The sequence below is a fragment of the Ambystoma mexicanum genome, chromosome 4q, assembly GCF_040938575.1.
Source record: "Ambystoma mexicanum isolate Mex_15411 chromosome 4q, UKY_AmexF1_1, whole genome shotgun sequence".
Lineage (NCBI taxonomy): Eukaryota > Metazoa > Chordata > Amphibia > Caudata > Ambystomatidae > Ambystoma > Ambystoma mexicanum.
This window is the reverse complement of record NC_090928.1, coordinates 639,573,204-639,593,705: the sequence shown is the minus strand read 5'-3', so window position 1 is coordinate 639,593,705 and position 20,502 is coordinate 639,573,204. Positions and strand designations below refer to the sequence as shown.

The following is a 20,502-nucleotide window of genomic DNA, read 5'->3' as shown; positions in this document are numbered from 1 at the left end:
AGACGATGTTTTCGAGAAATTCTCGGGCCAGAGTTGCTGCTGTTGGTAAGCCTTTGAGTGGAATGAAATGCGCCATCTTGGAGAATAGGTCCACGATTACTAGGATCGTATTGTATCCGGAGCATGGAGGTAGATCGGTGATGAAGTCCATAGAAAGCGTATGCCAAGGGCGAGGTGGGATGTCAATAGGGCGTAAGAGGCCGGCTGGTTTTTCCTTTTTAGTCTTGTTTTGGGCGCATACTCCACAGGACATTATAAACGGCCACCAGAAGTAGCGCTTGATCTTTTCCGAGGTCTTGGTCATACCGGGATGTCCTTACATTAAAGAATCGTGATAACAAGAGATTACCTTTTTCTGTAAATCTGTGCTGGGCAGGTATAACCGTTCTTGGAAATATAATAGGTTGTCCTTCACCGTGAAGTCCTTTCCCTGCAGATGCCAATTCTGTATGTCTGCTGGAGTTACCAGTAGCCCGGCTTTATCCTTAACTTCCTCTATGGATTGTGTGGCGATTACACCTAGAATTCTTTGTTCGGGAATGATAGGTTCAGGTTTAGGATTGATCAAATGTTCTTCCACTCCCATCCGAGAAAGGGCATCAGCTTTACCGTTTTTTGTACCAGGTCGATAGGTAATTATGAAGTCAAACTCGGCAAAGAATAGTGCCCAACGGAGTTGCCTAGAGGATTGAGCTTTTGCGGTTTTCAAATATTGCAGGTTTCGGTGATCTGTAATCACAGTAACGGTGTGTCGGGCCCCCAGAAGTTAATGCCGCCAAGCCTTAAAGGCGGACTTGATAGCTAGAAGTTCCTTATCAGTAATAGTGTAATTGATTTCAGGAGGCGAGAATTTGCGGGACCAAAATGCCACGGGATGCAACTGATTGGTTACTGGGTCCTTTTGTGATAGAACTGCCCCCATGGCAAGGCTCGAAGCATCAGTTTCAACGATGTAGGGGAGTTCTGGGCGAGGATGTTTTAAGATCGGTGCAGAGATAAATCTAGTCTTCAAATTCTGGAAAGCTTGTTCCGCCTCGGTAGACCATTCAAAACGTTTGTTTTTCTTTAACAAGGCGGTGATGGGCTGGACTATTCGAGAGAATTCGGGGATAAACCTGCGGTAAAAGTTAGCGAAGCCTAACATGCTTTGAACACCTTTTACGGAGGATGGCGATGGCCATTTGAGAATTGCATCGACCTTCTTTGAATCCATACGCACTCCGCTAGGTGATAATATGAATCCCAAGAATTCAACTTCAGTCACGTTGAAAACACATTTTTCCAACTTAGCGAAAAGTTTGTGTTGACGCAATCTCTCGAGGACCATTTTCACGTGTTTCCGATGTTCAGTTTCCGATGAAGAATAAACGAGGATGTCGTCAATGTAAACAACAACACACACATCTATGAGCTCTCTGAGGACATCGTTCATAAAATATTGAAAGGCGGCCGGGGCATTGCAAAGTCCGAAGGGCATGACCTGATATTCAAATAGCCCATACTTGGTGCGGAAGGCCGTCTTCCATTCATCGCCCTCTTTTACTCGTACCAAGTGGTAGGCTCCTCTAAGATCCAGCTTTGTATATATGCATGCTTTTCTGACTTGGTCCAGGAGTTCAAGGATCAGAGGTAACGGATATCTATTCTTAACGGTGATCTGGTTCAGGGCGCGATAATCTATACAAGTTCTAAGGTCCCCTTCTTTTTTTGGAACGAAGAACAAAGCTGAGGAAGCAGGGGACTTGGAAGGACGAACAAACCCATTCGCTAGGTATTGATCCAGGTATTGTCGGAGGTGAAGATTCTCAGCCTCGGTGAGGGCATAAATTCTACTACAAGGAGGAGTAGATCCAGGTATCAGGTCTATCTGGCAGTCATAAGACCTATGAGGAGGTAGAGAGTTAGCCTGATCCTTCCGGAAAACATCTTGGAATTCTAGGTATTCAGGAGGTAACTGGGGAGCCTCCGAGGAAATTGCTGCCAGTGCAACACCAGGTCGAGGGTGACAAGTAGAGACACATTCTGGAAACTGAACCGTTCTTGCTCGCCAATCGATCTGAGGATTGTGCTTCTCTAACCAAGGAATTCCTAGAATAATCTGGAACTGAGGGGCCTTGATCACATCGAACACGATCTTCTCATGGTGTCCATCTTGACTTACTAGCGTCACTTCTTGGGTGGTATGCGTTACTGGTCCGGAGGCTATCTCCGTACCATCCACCGTAGTAATGACGTCCTTTACGGCCTTTGGACAAAGAGTCAGATTCATCCTCAAAACCATTTCATGATCCACATAATTGCCGATGGCACCGCAATTGACGTAAGCTTCAATCGCATGTAATCGATCCGGATGTTCAGGGCTAATGAGGACCATAGGTATCACGAAATGCGAGGTCACGGAACTGGTTTTAACGCTCGTCAAGAGGACCTCTATTCTTGTCGGGCGATGTCGTTTCCCTGCTCAGAGTTTGTGACCCTGGTAACTGCAGCTCCTACTGCCTTCTTGGCTGGTTTCACCGGACAGTCTCGAAGAAAGTGCCCCGAGTTTCCGCAATAGAGGCATAATTGCAGCTGTTTTCTCCTTTCCCGCTCCTTTTGTGTTAGTGGTCCTTTCAGGCCCCCTATTTGCATGGGTTCCCCGGAGTCTACTCCTTTGGTAGGAGTTGGTGGTTTGGAAAATACTCGAGCATCAAACTTGGAACGATCGGCCTTCCTGTTCTGTAGTCTGTGGTCAATTTGAACGACTAAGTCAATATAGTCCGAACAGTCTTGCGGGGGTTCACTACTTGGGCTAACACATCTTTGAGCTCTCCACGTAGACCTCTATAAAACAGCGTAATCCTTTTGTCCTCAGGCCATCGAGTTTCCACTATCAGTCTGTTGAGACGCAATATAAGCCAAAAGGTCTTGATTACCCTGTCGCAATGAAAGGAGCTCATTGTCCAAGGCCTGCCCCTGTGAATGTCTTGCAAACAGTTTTTTCATACTGAGCTGAAAAGCTTGAAAATCATGGCGAACCGGATCATCTTGATTAACTAGAGGGATCGACCAGTCTGCCGCATTGCCACTAAGGTACGAAAGCACGAAAGCTACCTTAGCTTGATCAGTTGGAAAGGCTGCTGGCCGGCATAAGAAGTGCAACCGGCACTGATTAATAAATACTGCAAACCTCTTTGGGTCACCAGAAAATCGTTCGGGCGGAGCCAGAGGTACATTCCCAGGTAGGTTGATCTGCACTGGGTTCGTAGAGGATGTTGAAGGAAGATTTGCCCCTGATGCGGGTAACAGAGTTTGTCCGGCTTGTGACTGTAGCAATTGTCTAGCGAGATCGTCTGTTCGCTCCTTGGAAATAATCAGTTCCCTTCTTAGAGCATTCGTTTCCTGACGGGCTGCATGCACTTCTGCTCTTAGTTCCCCAAGTAACTGGGCTAGCTGGTCGGTATCCGAGGTTTCCATAGCGCCTGGGTGGGAGTTTTGCGGTTGGCTTTGCGTTCTGTAACGCTCACCTGATTCCCGCAGAGGCGCCGGTCTTGACTGGGTGAATGCCGTATCTTCAAAGGTGATGTGTAACACATGGTTGGCTCTTTGGGCTGGACCTCTGTGCACTGTATGTCTGACTCGAAGAGTAAGATGTCTGCAGATAGAAAATATGGGATTAATGAACTGGGGTTATTGGGTGCCTCTCTCCTCTTCCCTTTCTCTTCTCCTGTAGAACCCCAAAGGTTAACGCCCTCACCTTAGGTAAGTGAACACCGAGCTCTCCATCTGCCTCGGGGCAGGGTGCCGTAGCCAGTTTCTTCACTGGATAAGGGTGCAGGCCTCTTGACCTCAGAGGACTGCTGTCCGTCGTTAACTGCACGAACGGTAAGTTCTGGGCACTTCAAATGTCTTAAAAGTCTTTTGTAATGATATCTCTTGTTTTGCAGGGTTCCGGCGATGGCGGATGGCGGGCTGATGAGAGTTGAGGATCGAACCCGCGTGAGGAATAGAAGCGCCTGGAAGCACGTAAGTAAGCGCTTGTAGCATGCTTCACGATGCGCACTAACTGTCCCTTTTATCTTGCAGGTACAAGTTCGGAGCTTTAGAGAAGCTGAAGGGTGCTGGAATACCCACTGGATTCGGAGTGGGAAGGAGTAATGGCACGTGAGTAATAAAGTTGCCCAATGTCTTTAAACGCACCTTCTTTTGTCTTTCAGATGCGGGATGCAGCGCCGAAGGCCTCCGGAGCGTGCGAAGAGCTGGTAAGCTTTTGTCTTTCAGATGCCGGAATGCAGTGCGAGGCGTTGGTGACAGCCGATGGACCAGGTAAGAGATGCGCTGCCACTGAAGACCGTAGTGCTAACCTGTTCTTTCTTTGTCTTTACAGGTGCTGCTGAAGACTGGATTCCAGGATGGTAAGCCTTTGTTCCCTTAGGCCCAGGATCGGAAGCAGAAGACATGATGCGCGTTCTGCTGCAGAGAATGCAGAATAACGCAAAGCAAGATTCATCCATCGGGTGTGGTTTAAATAGCCTCCTGTAGTGCTTAGGTATCTCCTTCCACAGCCTCGCCTAGGTGAGAAAAGAGTTCCTGCTTTCCAGAAGAGTTCCAGTGTTCTAAACCTAGGGAGTGGCTCCTGCCCCACCCAACAGGAAAAGTAGTCCCAAACAGAAGAGGGTCAGGGGCTCAACTGGCAGTTAAGTAAGCAGCATGGTCTGCTGCAGGTAAGTCCACCCAAGCATTATGAGCCCGGTGCTTCCAGCGCTGGGACTGGGCATCTTTATGAGCCTGGTGCCACTGGCGCCAGGACAGGGTCCAAAAGGTCCCAATTGGGACTGGCTGGCACTCGGAACCGGGGTTATGGGTCTGCTTCCAAGGGAGTCGGGCAAGTCCTGATCTTTTGGAAGCAGAGATCATGACATAGATGATCCAGGACTTGCTCGGGAGAGCTCCCCCTGATCAACCAATCGTCCAGGTAGAGGTAGACGTGAATTCCCCCTTGCCTGAGATGCGCTGCCACCACCACCATGAGCTTGGTGAAAACCCTCGGGGCGGAGGTCAATCCGAACGGCAGGACCCGAAACTGAAAGTGCGAGTCGCCAACTGCGAACCTCAGGTACTTCTTGTGCTTGGGATGGATCGGCACATGGAAGTAAGCATCCTTGAGGTCGAGTGACACCAACCAGTCCTGAAGCTGAAGGGCCTGGAGGACTTGAGAGAGAGTAACCATCTTGAACTTGTCCTTCCTGAGGAGTTTGTTCAAACCGCGCAAGTCCATGATGGGTCTCAATCCCCCGTCTTTCTTGGAAACCAAAAAATAAGGGGAATACCATCCCTTGTTCCTCTCCGCTACAGGCACCACTTCTATGGCTCCTTTCTCCAGCAGGGCTTGAATTTCCTGCGCAAGGAGCGGATCCGGACTCTGCAAAGATAGGTTCCCCGGTGGATTGTCGCGAGGCCTGTGCCGAAAGGGAAGACAGTAGCCGTGGGTTATGATCTCCAGAACCCACACATCTGAAGTAATGGCTTGCCACTCTACAAGATGCTGCGCCAGCCTTCCCCCAACCGGCGAACCATGGGACATCGCCTCATGACTGAGTGGGAGTGGCTGCGGCGTTACCTGAGGGCAAAGAGGCAACTGACCGAGCGGCCTTGGCACCACGGGTACCCTGTCGTCCACTTCTGGTACCCCTGCGTTGGCCTCTTTGACTGCCAGCTCCTCTCGCTTTACTGAAGGACGAGTAATAGCGAAAGGAACCACCCCTCCACTGCTGTCCCCTAGGACGAATAGGCGGAGGTTGGCGAACTGCAGCGCCCAACGACTTTGCTGCAGCTTTTGAGGTCTGCAACCTCTCAAGGCTCTTGTCAGCCTTGCTGCCAAAAAGGTGTTCACAGTCAAAGGGCATGTTGAGGAGCCGGGACTGCACATCAGGAGCAAACCCCGACTTCCGCAACCACGCAAACCTGCGTATCACGGTGCTCGCCGCCATGGACCTACTGACGCATTCAGCTAAGTCCAAACCCGACTGAACGGACTCACACATGGCATCCTTACCATCCTGGACCATAGCAAGGAAACCATCCCGTTCGTCCCCTTCGGGAATATGTTCAGCCGCTAACGCAACACAGTTCCACAGAGTGTGCGTGAAACGAGACAAGGCACAAATGGAGTTGGCCGCCTGAAGCGCCATACCACCAGAAGAAAACACTTTCTTCGCCCAGTCATCAAAACGTTTGTCGTCCCTATCAGGAGGGATGGTAGGGTACGACGTCTGCTTTGCCGGGGCCGTGGCCGCCTGCACCACCAAACTCTCCGGAGTGGGGTGCCTGGTCAAGTAGCAGGGGTCGCTACTGGCTGGACGGTATTTTCGCGACAAGGATCTGCCCACCGCCGGGAGACTCTCCAGAGCAGTCCAAGCCGCCGCCACCCTTCTCTGTAAAGCCATATGGAACAGCAGTACCGGGTCAGTTGGGGGACCAACATCAAGGATGTCTGTCAGATCATCCTGCACAAACTCCCCTGGGGGAGCAGACCATCCCAAGTACTCAGAAACCCTAGCCATAAGGCGCCGGTACGAGGAATCGGCATGAGAGCCAGGCTCAGGCCTACAAAACGCCACCTCCGGAGAGGTGTCCAGTCCACTGGCATCATGCAGTGACTGCCTCAAATCGTCAAACTGACTATGGCCCGAGACAATTTCATCTGGAACCTGACTAGGAACCAGGCCATCAGAATCCTCATCCGCCTCTGAAATATACTCCAGGTGGCGAAAAGAAGGCACCCGAGAGTGCTTGCTCTTAACCAGAGCCTTCCTAGGGGGTTCTCCCGTGCCACGGGGTACCTCCGACACGAAAGGCGTCGATGGCGTCGAGCGAATCGCCGCCGGCGTCGAGAGAACCGGCATCGGCGCCGAGGAAATCGGCGTCGAGGAAATCGGCGTCGACGTCAGATACAGCGCCTCCAGCATCGGCGGCGTCGACACAGCCCTCGAAGCCGCAGCCCCGAGCGTGTCCCTCGACGACCTGAGCGTCGACGGCTTCGACGACTTACTCGGAGCCGGAGCCTCGAGAAAGCCTGTCGACGCCCTCGACGCCTCAGACGTCGATGTCTTCCTCGAAGACCTCACAGGTGCACACGGTCTCGAACGCGTCGAGGACCGGGACCTGGAACGGGTACGTCGAGAACGAGTCTCCTTGTCGAACGGGACCTCTCCCGTGACTCGTGCCGACCACTCTTGCGAGCGGTGTTTCTCGACCTCTCACGGCCGACTCCACTCAGGGGCGCGGACGGCTTAGTACCGTGCGACTCAAGAATCGCCAGCATTTTCTTCCCGAAGGAAGCCCATTCCTCCGGCGTCGCACGGCTGGTGGGGTAAGTGACGTGCCGGGCAGAGTCCTCCGAAGAGGACCTGGAAGACGACCGGTGTCGGCGCTTCCGAGAATGCCTCAAAGAGGCTGAGGAGTGGCGAGACCGACTCCTAGAAGGAGACCCACGAGACTTCCGACGATGACGCGGAGAGTCACCCCTCGAATCATCCGTCGAAAGCCCCGCAGACTTCGACTTCCTGGGCTTGGACACCGGACCTACCGACAACCTCTTCTTACGTTCGCGTAAGGCTTTGGACATGAGCGACTGGCAGTCGATACAGTCATCCGTGTCGTGGGCCTCCCCGAGGCACCAGAGGCAGGCGTCGTGTGAGTCCGTAACCGACATCTTGGACCCACACTCCCCGCACTTCTTGAAGCCCGGACGCGGGGTCGAGGATGAAGTAGAAGACATCTTCACACAAAGGTTTTTCACAAAACGAACAGGTTCGAAGAACCGAGAAGGACAGAACTCCAAAGAGTCGAGGCGTTTAACCGAGAAACACGAAGCAACACGTTCGCGGAAAAAACGGAACTGAGGCTACGGGCGTCGTGCGTCCTACTTATCACATCGGATGACGTCGGAGGAGGTCCTTGACGACGATGCATCGACGCAGGACGCAGACGCCGAAAAAAGTTTCCGAAGCAGCACAGCTGTGGTGATTACATGTCATAGATATGGAATACGTCGGCGGACCCAATCCCCCTCGAAGCTAAGGCTGTGCAGATGGCCTGGAAGGGAACAGGAGAAGTAGAGACTGCAACAGGTTTTGCCAGCTCCCTGCAGAGTCGTCAGGGGTAAACAGAGGAAAGGAGGAGAAAGGAGGTAGAGGAGAGACGGCTCATTTCTGTTCTTATTATATCCCCCAAAGGAATATTATGAAGATTCCTGGAAGGATTTGGATTTACAGAAGAATAAGGGTCTTCACGGTCTAAATTGATAATATTTTAAGAGTAGTCTTTATTATTCCCCTGGAAGGTACAGGAGTCTTCGTCTTTAAAAATGTCAGTGGCTTCAAAAGGGGTTTTCCGATGCCCAATATGCAACTGGTTATGATGGTTTTCACCCACGCTCAAATAGTTAGCTTGGGAAAATACAAGCTCTCTCTGACAAGCCATTACATATCCTGGTATTAATGAGCTTTCCTTCCTTGTGGAAGACAAATACTGTGTCTCATCCCAATTGGTACTCCTGTTCCCCTGGGGGCCTTCTCCTCCCAGGTGATCCTCCCACTAATATCGCCCGCAGGGTCAGGATCAGGAAGCGTCTGTTTTCCCTGACCGCCTGGGAGGAGACTTTAGGTAGGGTTTTTGGGAGGACTCTGCAGTATTCATCACATCACCAAAAGAATTCCAGGGCCGCAACTCCCGGGGGAAGGCCCCTCTCTAGTCAGCAAGAGTCCTACAGCACAAGAGTGCCCTAAATATTATGGGTTTCCTGCAGCCATGCCGCACAGACGGGGACGGATATAATTGTGAGCCATGGAGCTCCTTTATAGTGCGACAGCCATGTTGGTCGCTCGACAACGCCCCCATGCATAGGCGAGAAACCAATCACACCACATTGCATATGGGGACCTATGGCTAGTGGCAATTACATAGCAGATGCATTTGTCTGCATGACATTTAGCTGATACCAATATTTGTTTTGAGACGGGAGAAAATAAATGTTTAAGTGAGTAAGTAGACCATGTGTAGTGATAATGTAACCTGTACAAGCCGATACACGGCATGTAAGGAAATGTGAATTGTAGTCTATTATTCAGATGCAGACATTTTAAAATATCATGAATTGCCCTATAACTCCATGTGTGCCCGGCTTCTTAGTGTGATGTTCACAGGCAGGTCAACTGGTATTTCTGTAAACCAGTTATCAATGCATATATATATTTTACTGCAGTAACATACCCAGTATAAAGCATGAGTATCACTTTTAGGGCTCTTTTTAAAAAAGAAATGCGAGTTTTAACTCCAAATATAACCTGTTTCTTTCCCCAGAACTTCGGGGTGGGATTGCATACAAGGGAGTGTTAAATTGAAGAGCTATAATTAAAATCCACAAAAGATCGGACAGAATGTGCATTGCTGCTTAAAGTTCGACATGAACTTGAAATATACTACTAAGTTATCTTGGTTTTCAGCAGACCTGACAAATGGCTGTGCTCGTACTTATCCATGACTTTGAAAAAGGGGCCATGGAGTCTTCGCTGGGGGGCTGGGTATGGGCCTGAGCAATGGGGAGACATAAATGGAGACAAGAAGCAGTTTCTGGGGGTAGGGGGTGAAGGAACTTTATTTGATCACTAGACACCGTTGTATATGTATACATATCACCTAAGTGAAAGGTGCTTGGTGATACAGGAACACCTTTTCAACAAGAAACCATAGCGCAGTAGGCCAAGGAATGCGCAAAGGGTGAAGTGGTATATTATTAGAAGTTAAGGCTAATTGAGATAATGGCGCCGGGTTTGCGCCAGTTCAGTATGGGGCATTCTATTACTTATGTTCGGTTCACTGGCGCCATCTCGGAGGCTAGTTTTAAGCCGTAGCAGCATGTAAGAGGTAGATCCCATCCAGCTGGCTTGCAATAAATGATCTGCCAGGGCCTACCTCCGTGATTCTCAAGAACACGGACTGTGGAGGGGAAGCCAAGGGGCTGGTGAAGGTTGTTCGCAGCCTGGAGGCATGGAAGAAATGGACGCACACTGTGATAGAGCTGCAGAGCTATAAGACTGGCAGCTGTGCGCCACACAGAACAGCTTCAGCATCGACAATAAGCAATCAGCTGGTGCGTGGTGGTAGGTGAGGCTTTGGCCTAAACAAAAGGTCTAAGCAAGCTAAAGCGGCAAGGGCCAGTGTAGTGGCCTGATTACTTAGCGGCGGTGCTCTTCCTGAATCCCAGTCCTCGTCACAATCCTACTCATGTGGGAGGTTGTGTAGTAGCTGTAAACACATTTTCAATACCAGTTTTGCCTGGGAGACTCCATCTGTCAGCCTAGAAGGCTATCATTCAACTTTCCCTGTCTTCCTGTCACTTGAACACTGCAAAGGTCAGGTTGAGTGCGTTGATGACAGAACAACATTGACATACACTTGCAAGAATTAAGGTGCGAACTGCATCAACAAATCTCCACCTCTCGCTCCCAAAGTGGACTCTTTCAACATAGTTTTACCACTTAACACTCAACGTTAAATTAAACAGTCAGTTGCAGTACTTGAAAATGAGCAGTACTTTCAGCTAAACGTGCATAAATTGTCAGTCACCTGAGCAGGTGGTGGAAGAAGCGTCGTGCGTATCTGCTGATTGAATCTCTGTGCTCCAGCACAGTGGTGTCAGAGAGGGGTCTAGTAGGCACGTAAAATGTCCCGAGGCTTTCCTCCAGGTGTGCTGTGGAGTTCAAAGACAACAGGAGTGAAGGAAGTTAAGATGCTAACATTTCTGGAGGGTGACCACTTTTCATTTTTTCAGCCAGCCATGTTAAACCAACACAGAAAATGTGAGAGCTCCATTTAAGAATGGGGACATGTACAACACCTGATTTAAAAAGGAATCAGCATATACTCGTTAAACTTGTGGGGTAGCCAACTATTAAAAACACACATCGTCAAAGCCAATAGTTTGGGTTTTAGTATAGGTAGGGGAACAGCCATTTACCAGGCACTTCCATAATTATCATAAGGTGACAGCGACTGGAAAATGGTCCAAGTACCTGTGCATATGGCAATAGTGCCTGGAAAATGCCGAATACATATGGACAAGCCACAATTTTAATCTTTGGTTTTACCATGACGTCATTGCAAGAGACAGATGCAAGGATACACATACTGCTTATAAATCAATTGACACACTTAGGCGGTCTCAACAACCTAAATAGGTACAGTCAGGGTCACTGAACATGCACATGTATCCCAGAGCCTTGTTGGAGGTGTGGCTTAAGGGCAGTAAAAAAGTGTGATATGCTCCTGATTGTATAGGCTAATAGGTCTAGTAAAACCAACACATTCATCAGTAAACAAACTGGAGCATTAACACAATGAGGCCCACATTTAGTATCATTCTGAATTCCACAAATACATTCCCCATATCCAACAGCACAACATGGTGGCCCTTTCCTCCTTTCAAAATTACAATAAAACGCACAGAGGATTGGATGGGAGAGTCTTCCCAAAGCCCTGCTCGCTCTACTGCCAACCTTTCTTTTCGGAATCTTAACATTTGCACATGGCTAGCAACTACTACATTTTCCCGAGGGGCAATTTGTTACAACTTCAACCACAAAAATGACACAAATAGTTAATTTCACAGGAATGATCATCAATATAAGTTCAATATTTGGAAATGCGACACAAAAACGTAGCCCAATCTGGAGCCCTTGCTGTACATTAATGGGTGTTCTCATTGGGTGGAACGGTAAACAGATGTAGGCCAGTATCATTTGATGCAAATGCAGTAAACCACAGCCTGCGGGCACAAACTGAAAGGTGGCAAGAGAAGTAAAGTGCCAGGTTTCCAGGAACTGATGTATACTTGAACTGGTGCAAATATGGCAAGATCGTGAGAAAAAAAAAAACAGCTGAAAAATATTTTTTGTCCTATCTGGATAAAATAAATATATAGTCTCAATTTAGTAGGACTGGATTATTTAATACTAGGCTGTTGGGATATTAATGTGGATGGGTGTGGATTGTGGCAGCGGTTGTTGATGGTAACGAGAGTTTTCTCACTTTTCAATGTTTGCATTTCGCATTACGAATACACATACACTAAGGGCCTGATTCATGGAAGTGTTTTATAATGGCGCAATCCCATAGGAAAACGTTCCATGAATCATGCCCTAAGAGTTCTGATGTTTGACAATGCCAATGTATGTCATTTATTGTGAGTAGACAGCGTGCCACATTTTAAGTTGAGTTTTCATTCATATTTCACATTACAATTTACCAACAGACATACACTGCAACAGTTCTACGCAACACATAGGAAAGTGAAGACAATGGCCCTCATTACAACTCTGGCGGTAGCCGTGCCGTTAAAAACGGCACGGCTGTCGCTGGAGTTGCATTTTTTCAGGCACCCGTGAATGGGCAAGAACCGGGTCATGCCGAGTTAGGCAGACCCGGTAATTGCCCATTTTTGGGTGCCGGAATCAAGGGCCTTCCCATCCCTCTCAAAATTCCTTAACCAATCAACTTGCCACTTTCCGCAACCAAGCGTAGGACCCTTTTTGTCAATCCTTGGGTTCTTGACCTTGTCCCAGACTCGCAATCCTTAATACAGCTTGGTTCACTCTCCTGCCAAGCAAGTGTTCTTTCTTGGGCTGTCTCTTTTCCCTTCAAAGGGTCCAGACCCTCTTTGCTTTAAACTTTAGCTTCTCATATGGGTGCGGGCCCCATACTTGAACTATTGTATTATATCCACTTGGTTCACTCTCCAACCAAGTATACAACTCTGTAGTTTCCTTCAGGGTCCCAGACCCTCTTATTCTTGGGTGCGGGTCCCAGACTCGCGGCATTGCATTGTATCCGTGTGGTGCACTCTCCTGCTAAGCATACTACTTTCTCATTTACTTCAGGTTCCCAAGACCCTCCCTTGCATCAGGATCCCAGATCTTCTTACTCTTGGATGCCGGTCCCAGACTCACACCATTGTGTTGTATCCGCTTGGTTCACTCTCCTGCCAAGCATACAGCTGTCTCTCATCTCTTCAGGGTCCCAGACCCTCTGTTCCTGAGCGCCAGAGGCGTTGCTGGGAGCGTGCGGGGGGGGGGGGTCTTTTGGTTGTAGCCCCGGATATAAGCTCTGGGACTACAACCAAAAGGCTATAGCTAGCCCCGAATCCCGCCAGTCCCGACATTAGAATAGCCCCTGATCTTTTCCAGACCTAGCAACGTCCCTGCTGAGCGCACTCTGTTGCTTCACCAGACCCCTCACTGTTCCCATGCAACATGCATACATGTTTGCTTACCTCTCGTTGGTACCAGCGGTTCCCGAGCAGCTCTATCCCTTCTTGAGGCTCTGGTAGCCTTCGGGCATCTAGCGGGGTCTGCAGCGACTCTGCAGACTGATACCTTTTTCCAGTTGCATGGTCTGTCTCTTCTGCACTTCACAGGGTCCTGAAGCTCACGTCAGCTGCTTCTGTGCAGGGCTCCCACTATACCTCTTCAATGGACTTGTCTCTCCTTCTCTCGCATGTGACTCTCCTGCGGCTCTGTTTAAGCTTCAACTGCCTGTGAATTCCCACGTCGGACTGATATACTTCTCAGGGCGATCACTGGCCTTCGGAATCTAGTAAGATAGCTCTGCTTCTTGCGAGAGATCTTTGTACTCGCTGTCATCTTTGCCATCACAGTACCAGCCTTAAAGGTAAATACAAGATACTTTCTATTATCTGGGTTTTCAGTGTTGTCATGAAGGTTAGGTTGACTGAATTGCCAACAAAATATACTAGCTCTAACCAGGGAGAGAGCAGGAGAATTTAGTGTTGGAGAAGAGATCGAATATGGTAAAGCGGAGTGATACCACAATCTCTGGTGATGGTCGTCCCCAATCCCACAGAAGAGATTCCTTCCCCATGTAATCCTCCCTTGGTGCACCACCCCCAGAGGGACAATTGTACTGTGGACGCGCTGCCCTGGCACCATGGCAAAGGTCTTCCCCTCGGGGAGAAGGGACAACATCCTCAGATTTGTCACATACCTCTCCCCTTATCTTCAGACCACTCCCATTAGAGCTCCTTCTAGGATCTTGCAAGGGCCTGTTTGGTACAGAAAGATTTATTTTTATTTTCCCAACACAAGCCAGTATAGACTCAACGGTTTCTATCTCCTCCCAGGAGACTAAGGAGAATATTTTCAGGCAGGGGGATTAAGGCCAGCTATGATTTTACCAGAATCGGGGAAATCCGTCCTAATAATGACTTCTCCCGGAAGACCAAATATGAGGGCTGAGTTCATGAGGAACTCCTTTACTTGTATGGTAACTGAGACTGGAGTTCTCCAGTAGATTTCTTGGTTGCCATGAACAGTGGTCACCCTAATTGGCCTTCCCCTTTCCAGACCTGCAGCTTGTTTAAAGTCAGGTCGGATGGGCGTTTGTTTGCTCCCAGATACGACTAATGCGTAAGCAGGATGTCCATTTGGTTCATGGGTTTTGAAGGGCTCTGCATAACAGAAACAATTACTGATGGTATCCATTTCTTCTTCATTATCATGAAGAAATTCGTATTCCTCACCGTTATTCAACCAACCTCCACAGGCTCTTCCCTCTGATTTATGGGGCAAATTCTAGCTATAGGGCCCTTTTCTCTCCATGAGAAACAGGTAACTATGGGAGTTCTAAATACTCTGCTCTCTTCGGGTCTTATTCTTCCTTTATCTTTTGTCACTAGCGTTTTTTCCTCTCAGATTCCCGAACCCGTCCTACTGGTTTTTGGTGAGCTTTCAATCAACTTCTCCTCGACTTGTATCTTTGTTTCAGGATGAAAAGGTTTCTGAGGACCTAATTTAATATCCTTTTTTTCCATCATCCGTTTCATGTACAAGTAGCCTCTACATGATTTTGGGCAGTTTCTATAGGAAAAGCCAAGGTGGGTTTGCTCAGATGAGGTGGACGGTATCCAATAATTATAATGAACAAAAGAACAAAAAACAGAATGAATTTACAATAAAAACATTTACAGGGAAAACATAACGAATTAATATATATATATATATGGGTGGGGTAAGGGCTTTAAATGGTGGGGAGGGGTCTGGGTGGGATGGGTTTAAAAGCATGGTGAAATGGGGCGTTTGGGGGCTCAAATTAGAAATAAATTATTAAATAAATTAAAACATAATTTTTTCATTGTGCAATTTTTGTTGTAAATTCATTTATTCGTTAAATTCACATAGAAAGAGGTGGACTATTTGTAAAGTTGTTCCAGAGCAAGAGCCTCTAGGATCTGTGGGAGGGTTTTCTCTCCCAGCCATAGTGACAAGGTGTTTTAGATTCTGGCCCCTAATTCTACTGGGGCTTCACCTAGTTTAATCTTGTTTCTCTAAATGTTTTTCTGTCGAAATTTTCAGTTTGGCCCACTCTGAGTAATAAATCCTGTTTGATTTTGTCAAACAAAGTAAGTCCCAACGTATTAAGGGTCTGATAGGATGTGTGTGGGTCTTGCGCAATAGCACCTGGAGCATTCCAAGTGCTGAATGGGATTACCACAATAAATGATCTCAGGCGCAAATAACCAGACAGATTCCAAGAATATGTCAAAATACTACTTTATTATCAGTTCAATAAAGTAGGGAAACCCTGGTGAACAAACAGATTGTAGCTCACACACTCTCACTGCATTTCGGTTACACAACATTTTTTATATCTCGACATACATTAGCTATGACGTCATCTTATGTGGATAACAGTAAAAACCTACTGGGTGGAGGGATTGGTTAAGGGAAACATATACATATAGTTTGTGCAAGTGTTAGTATCATCATTGGATGCCTCTTATCTGGTAGGCACGCCTTGAACCACCACTACCTACATAAAATACAGATAACGTAATACCAGGGGGGCGTGCCCTGAGCTCATTTGGTGAGGATGCTTCTCATCTGAGCTCCCGCTTTGGATCTTGTTGTAAGATCCTGCACCAGGTGCTGGAATTAAGATCGGAGGGATCTAAACATAAATCTGGTGGGCTGATAACAGAGAGCGCTGCCTGGGCGACTCTCCGGAAGAAATCGAACCCGTGAAGCTGAGTACAGAGGTGTGGGAAAGAGCATCCGGAGCAGCAACCAAGATGGCAGCAACGAGGATGCAGTGAAGCTGGACTGCCGACTCATGGCCATACTGAAACCAGGACCATGCGTACTAAACCCTGCAGCAACAGTGGATTTCGCCGCTCAGCAGCCACTGCGACCTGGCTGCCTGGCCGGTGTTCTGGCTTATGGCGCCGCCCCCGGATTGAGACGGGGAAGAGGGACAAACTGAAGTGGACCGCCAGGGTGACAGTTAGAGAGACCCCTCACCCCCACCAGAAACAACATCACGCTGTGGGGTCCTGCAGTGTGATAGCACAGCCCGCAAGGGAAGCCAGAGACGAACCGGAAAGCTGCCGGAGCAGGAGTGAGGGATCTCAGGCATCGACCAGCTTTGGAGTGTTAGAGGTACCAGGATGGCAGCCGGAGCTGACGCAGCCTGCGGCCCAAGTGCACTGAGTGTGTGCCACCCGCATCCCTGCATCAGGGGCCACACAAACCCTTGCAGGCAATAGGGGCGAGACCAGGCGCAGTCCCCTTCCACATATAGCTGCAAGCCAGATGGGCACCTCGAGGGAAAGAAACAGTCTGTGAAGCCTTCAGCCCACTGCTTGATGCGAGAGGTGACGGGACCTTTGAGACAGGCAGAAAGGATGTGCAGACCGCGAGGAGGGGGGCACCCTTTGAACACTACCGCAGGGGAGTAACCAGTGGGGAGAGCCTGAGGAAGGAGCACCCCAGACCTAACACATTGGGGCGGCATACTAAGCCAATGGAAGACCAGAGTGGTAATAGAAGACGGGAGGCAACCACAGTGGCGCCTTAGCACCCCTGGTAACTGAGGAAAAACACTGGAAGAGCTGCAAGCAGGAAAGTGTGGGAAGATCCGTACCGGAGGTCTGACACAAGGAAAAAGAAAGCGAGAGACGGGTCAGTAGACCCAAGTGACACTAACAACAACGATCTGCAGAGGGAGGGACCATGTTGCCTAGGAGCTGTGCCTGGGTGTGCTTACGGAAGTGAACCACACTAACACACCGCCATAACACTGGACACGCCTGGTCTAGATATCGCCTTTGGATGTTGGACAGAAGCAAACAAGGGAAAGCCACGCAAATCATCATGGAGGCCTACGCTCGGAAGGAGGGGAACAGTCCAACGCGACAGGAGGAGAGGGAGATGGCTGCTACAATACATCAAGCGGCAGTGGTATGGCAATGTTTTATTTATATAGCGCCTATACACAGGCAAGTGTTTCAAAGCGCGCAAGGAGGGTGGGTACAGGGGAAAAAACAACAGTCGCTCAGAGCTCGTGAAATTCTGAGCGATAATTGTCTGCACAGGCAGAGTAAGTGCGTAAAATACATTTCACAGTTAGGGGGAAGCAAATAGGCCGGACGGTGATTCTGCAATTTTACCAGTGCAATTAAGGGGTGAAGGCAAGGGAGAACAGACAGACTATCTTCAGGCATGGTGCGCAAGGATCGTGCAAGTGCACACAGTCATAGGGAGGGGGGTCCAATTGGACGCGGTCGGTGGAGAATGGGGTAAGTGCAGAGAGAGCCACTCTCTAGAGTTACTTCTCAAGTGCATGGAGTGGTGCCAGGGACCAGTGAGTCTCTGAGGTACACCAGGCGGCCAGTCGACAAGCTGTAAGGAAGAGGAGGGAGGGAAAGAGCAGGGAGTTTGGTTAGGAGGGAAGAGGGGAAAAGGAAGGTCTTGAGGAGTTTCCAGAACTTCAGAAGAACAGGTTCAAGACAGAGGGTGGCACCTGCTGAGGATAAGGATCTCCCTCCAAATCCGTGCTTGGAAAACTGGCTCACTCGCAGAAGGTTGGAGGTAAATGGGCGCAGGGATCATGAGGGACAGCATTTACGCAAGCAGCGTTGCAGGTAGGTAGGTCCCAAGCCCCAGAAAGCCTTGTGTATAATGCAGAGGGTCTTGAACTTCATCCTTGCAACCACGGGGAGCCCGTGAAGGGATTTCAGCACCGGAGATATGCAGTCTCTGGGCTTGAGGCCAAGGATAAGCCTTGCATTTCTGTTCTGGATGAGTTGCAAAGGGCGCAGGGCTGAAGAAGGGAGGCTGAGGAGAGGCTGTTGCAATAGTCAAGCCTAGAGAGAACCAGGTCTCTAGAGACAGTGGGACGCTGGGGGAAAGTGAGAAAGGGTAGAGTACCTCTGAGGAGGTGTAGCTTATAGTTGGACTTTTTAGAGATGTCCGAAATGTGAGAGGTGAAGGAGAGAGTGGAATCAAAAATGACCCCCAGGTTTCTTGCCACACAGGTGGATGCGGGCGCAGGGCCAAGGGAGGCCGGCCAGAGTGAAAGAGGGAAAGCGGGTGCAGGGGTCCCAATGCAAACAATCTCAGTCTTACTGGCATTAAGGCAAATGTCATTTGTAGCACACCAGGACTGAATAGCAGACAGTCAGTCAGATATGAGCCAGGAGGAAGAGGATGAAAGAAAGTTGTGTCTCAGCCGCATAACACTGGAAGTTAAAGAGTCAAGTGGAAATTACACGTGCCCGAGCAGCCATATAGATGTTGAAGAACCAGGGGGATAGGTTAGATCCCTGGGGAACGTCACAGGCTGAGCGAGCTATAGTTGTGAGAAAGGCTGAGTTCCACCTGAGATGGGCGGTCAGAGAGAAAGGAGGTTAACCACGCCGGAGCCTGACCTGTGATTCCCAGGGTGTCACAGAGACGTGCAATCAGGATATTGTGGTTAACCGTGTCAAAGGCAGAGGAGAGGTCAAGAAGAACGAAGGCAGAGGGAGTGTTAGTGTCAAAAGTTTGAGAGCAAGTCTTCACGGGTGTTCAGAAGAGCCGTTTCCATGCCTCTGGATGCTCTAAAGCCAGACTGATGGTCATGAAAGCAACCATTAGATTCAGTGTGAGGGTCAGCCGAGAGATCACCAACTTCTCCAGGAGTTTGCCCAGGAAAGGAGTGATGGAGATAGGGCGGTAGTTTGCCAGAGGGCAGGGGTTGGCAGAGGGTTCTTTTGAGCAGAGGGTGCACAAGAAAGTGCTTAAGGGCAGTTGGGAAAACTCCAGTGGAAAAGGAGAGATTGCGGAGATCAGCCAAGGCAGGGACGAGGGAGTCAATATCGTCTTTAATGGTTTTTATGGGGCAAGGGTCCACCTGTTTGGATGAGGCCTTCATATATCGGACTTGTCTGCTGACCTCATCAGGTGTGACTGGTGAGAGAGAGGAGAGGGTAAGGGGAGGGGGGTCAAGGGAGGCTCTGATGTTAGTGTATGCTGTGGTGTGGAAGAGAGGGCGGAAAGGATGTCTTTGGTTTTTGCAGTGAAGTGTGCAGCCAGGGCCGAGCAAAGGTCCTGGGTGGTGTGACAGAAGAAGAGGCTGCTTTAGGATTGGCCAGTTCCTTGCAGACTTTGAAAAGTTTGGCCGTGTTGTTTGAAACAGCAGAGATGCAGGCTTGAATAAAGACTCTTTTCTTGGAGCGGATGCAGAGTTGATATTGTCTTTGAAGGAGGCAGCAGGCCAGCTCGTCAGATGGTTTGCCCGACACGTTCCATTTCCACTCAGCTGCCCTACACTTGCGTTTAAGTGCGGCTAGGTCGGAGTCGTACCAAGAGTTGCACTTTTTGGAAGGCTTCAGTTGGACCCTGTTGACAGGGGCAAGAGTGTCCAGAGTGTTGGAGATAGAGAGATTGAGGTTAGCGAGGACTGTATCCGGGTGGGAGTCAGCCGAAGGAATGGGAGGAGAGTAGATGGAGGCAAAGTCAGCCCCTGTCACTTTTTACATGGGTCTGGTGACTTTAAAGTCGGGTGGCTGTGCTGGGTGCGTTGCTGCAAGGGGAGAGGAGAGCTTCAGAAGTGCTGAGAGAAGAGAGTGGTCAGTCCAAGAGAGGAAGGTGGTGAGAGGGACAGAGTGAGGGATGTCAGTAGAGATGTAAGCATCCAAGGTGTGGCCCGCGGTATGCGTGGAGCCAGAGGGTAGGATAGAGAGGGATAGAGGTTCGCAGAAGCTGCGGAAAAGACCTGAGGAGTCAGGAGAGCCCAGATGGATGTTCAGATCATCCATCAGGAGCAGTTGAGAGGAGGAGGAGAGTAGGGAGGAAGCCAGATCAGCCCATTCCGAGAGGAAGAGAGTAGCCTGACCTGGTAGCTGATAGAAGATGGCAATAATGCAATAACAGTAGCAGATAGGCCCGTGCAACAATGTACAGCGCACCATTACTTAGACCCTCATGATTTGTTGTCACTCTCTTACCATCCTTGGACATTTGGCTCGTTAGCAGCATGTAAGCAATGAAACCCAGGTGCAAGGTAACAACGTCAGACAACTGCCTTTGTTAGCTAATTAGCCTACCATCTCATCAGTTAGGCCCTAAGCCAAGGCTTCGTCTTTGTAGTTGACCTTGCTGACTGTTCTCTTCCCCCTTCCTGAATCGC

The 20,502-nt window shown here is 49.3% G+C and overlaps 1 protein-coding gene across 13 annotated transcripts in view; it reads right to left on the bottom strand.

The window, feature by feature from the left end:
- The window catches only part of WDPCP (WD repeat containing planar cell polarity effector), a 3,071,480-nt gene that overhangs the window by 1,335,254 nt on the left and 1,715,724 nt on the right, over positions 1-20,502 (bottom strand). For all 13 annotated transcript variants that reach the window (XM_069608194.1, XM_069608204.1, XM_069608201.1 and 10 more), the window contains one exon: positions 10,609-10,732. In XM_069608194.1, the coding sequence (XP_069464295.1) occupies positions 10,609-10,732 (124 nt within the window). The remainder of the gene's footprint in view (positions 1-10,608; positions 10,733-20,502) is intronic.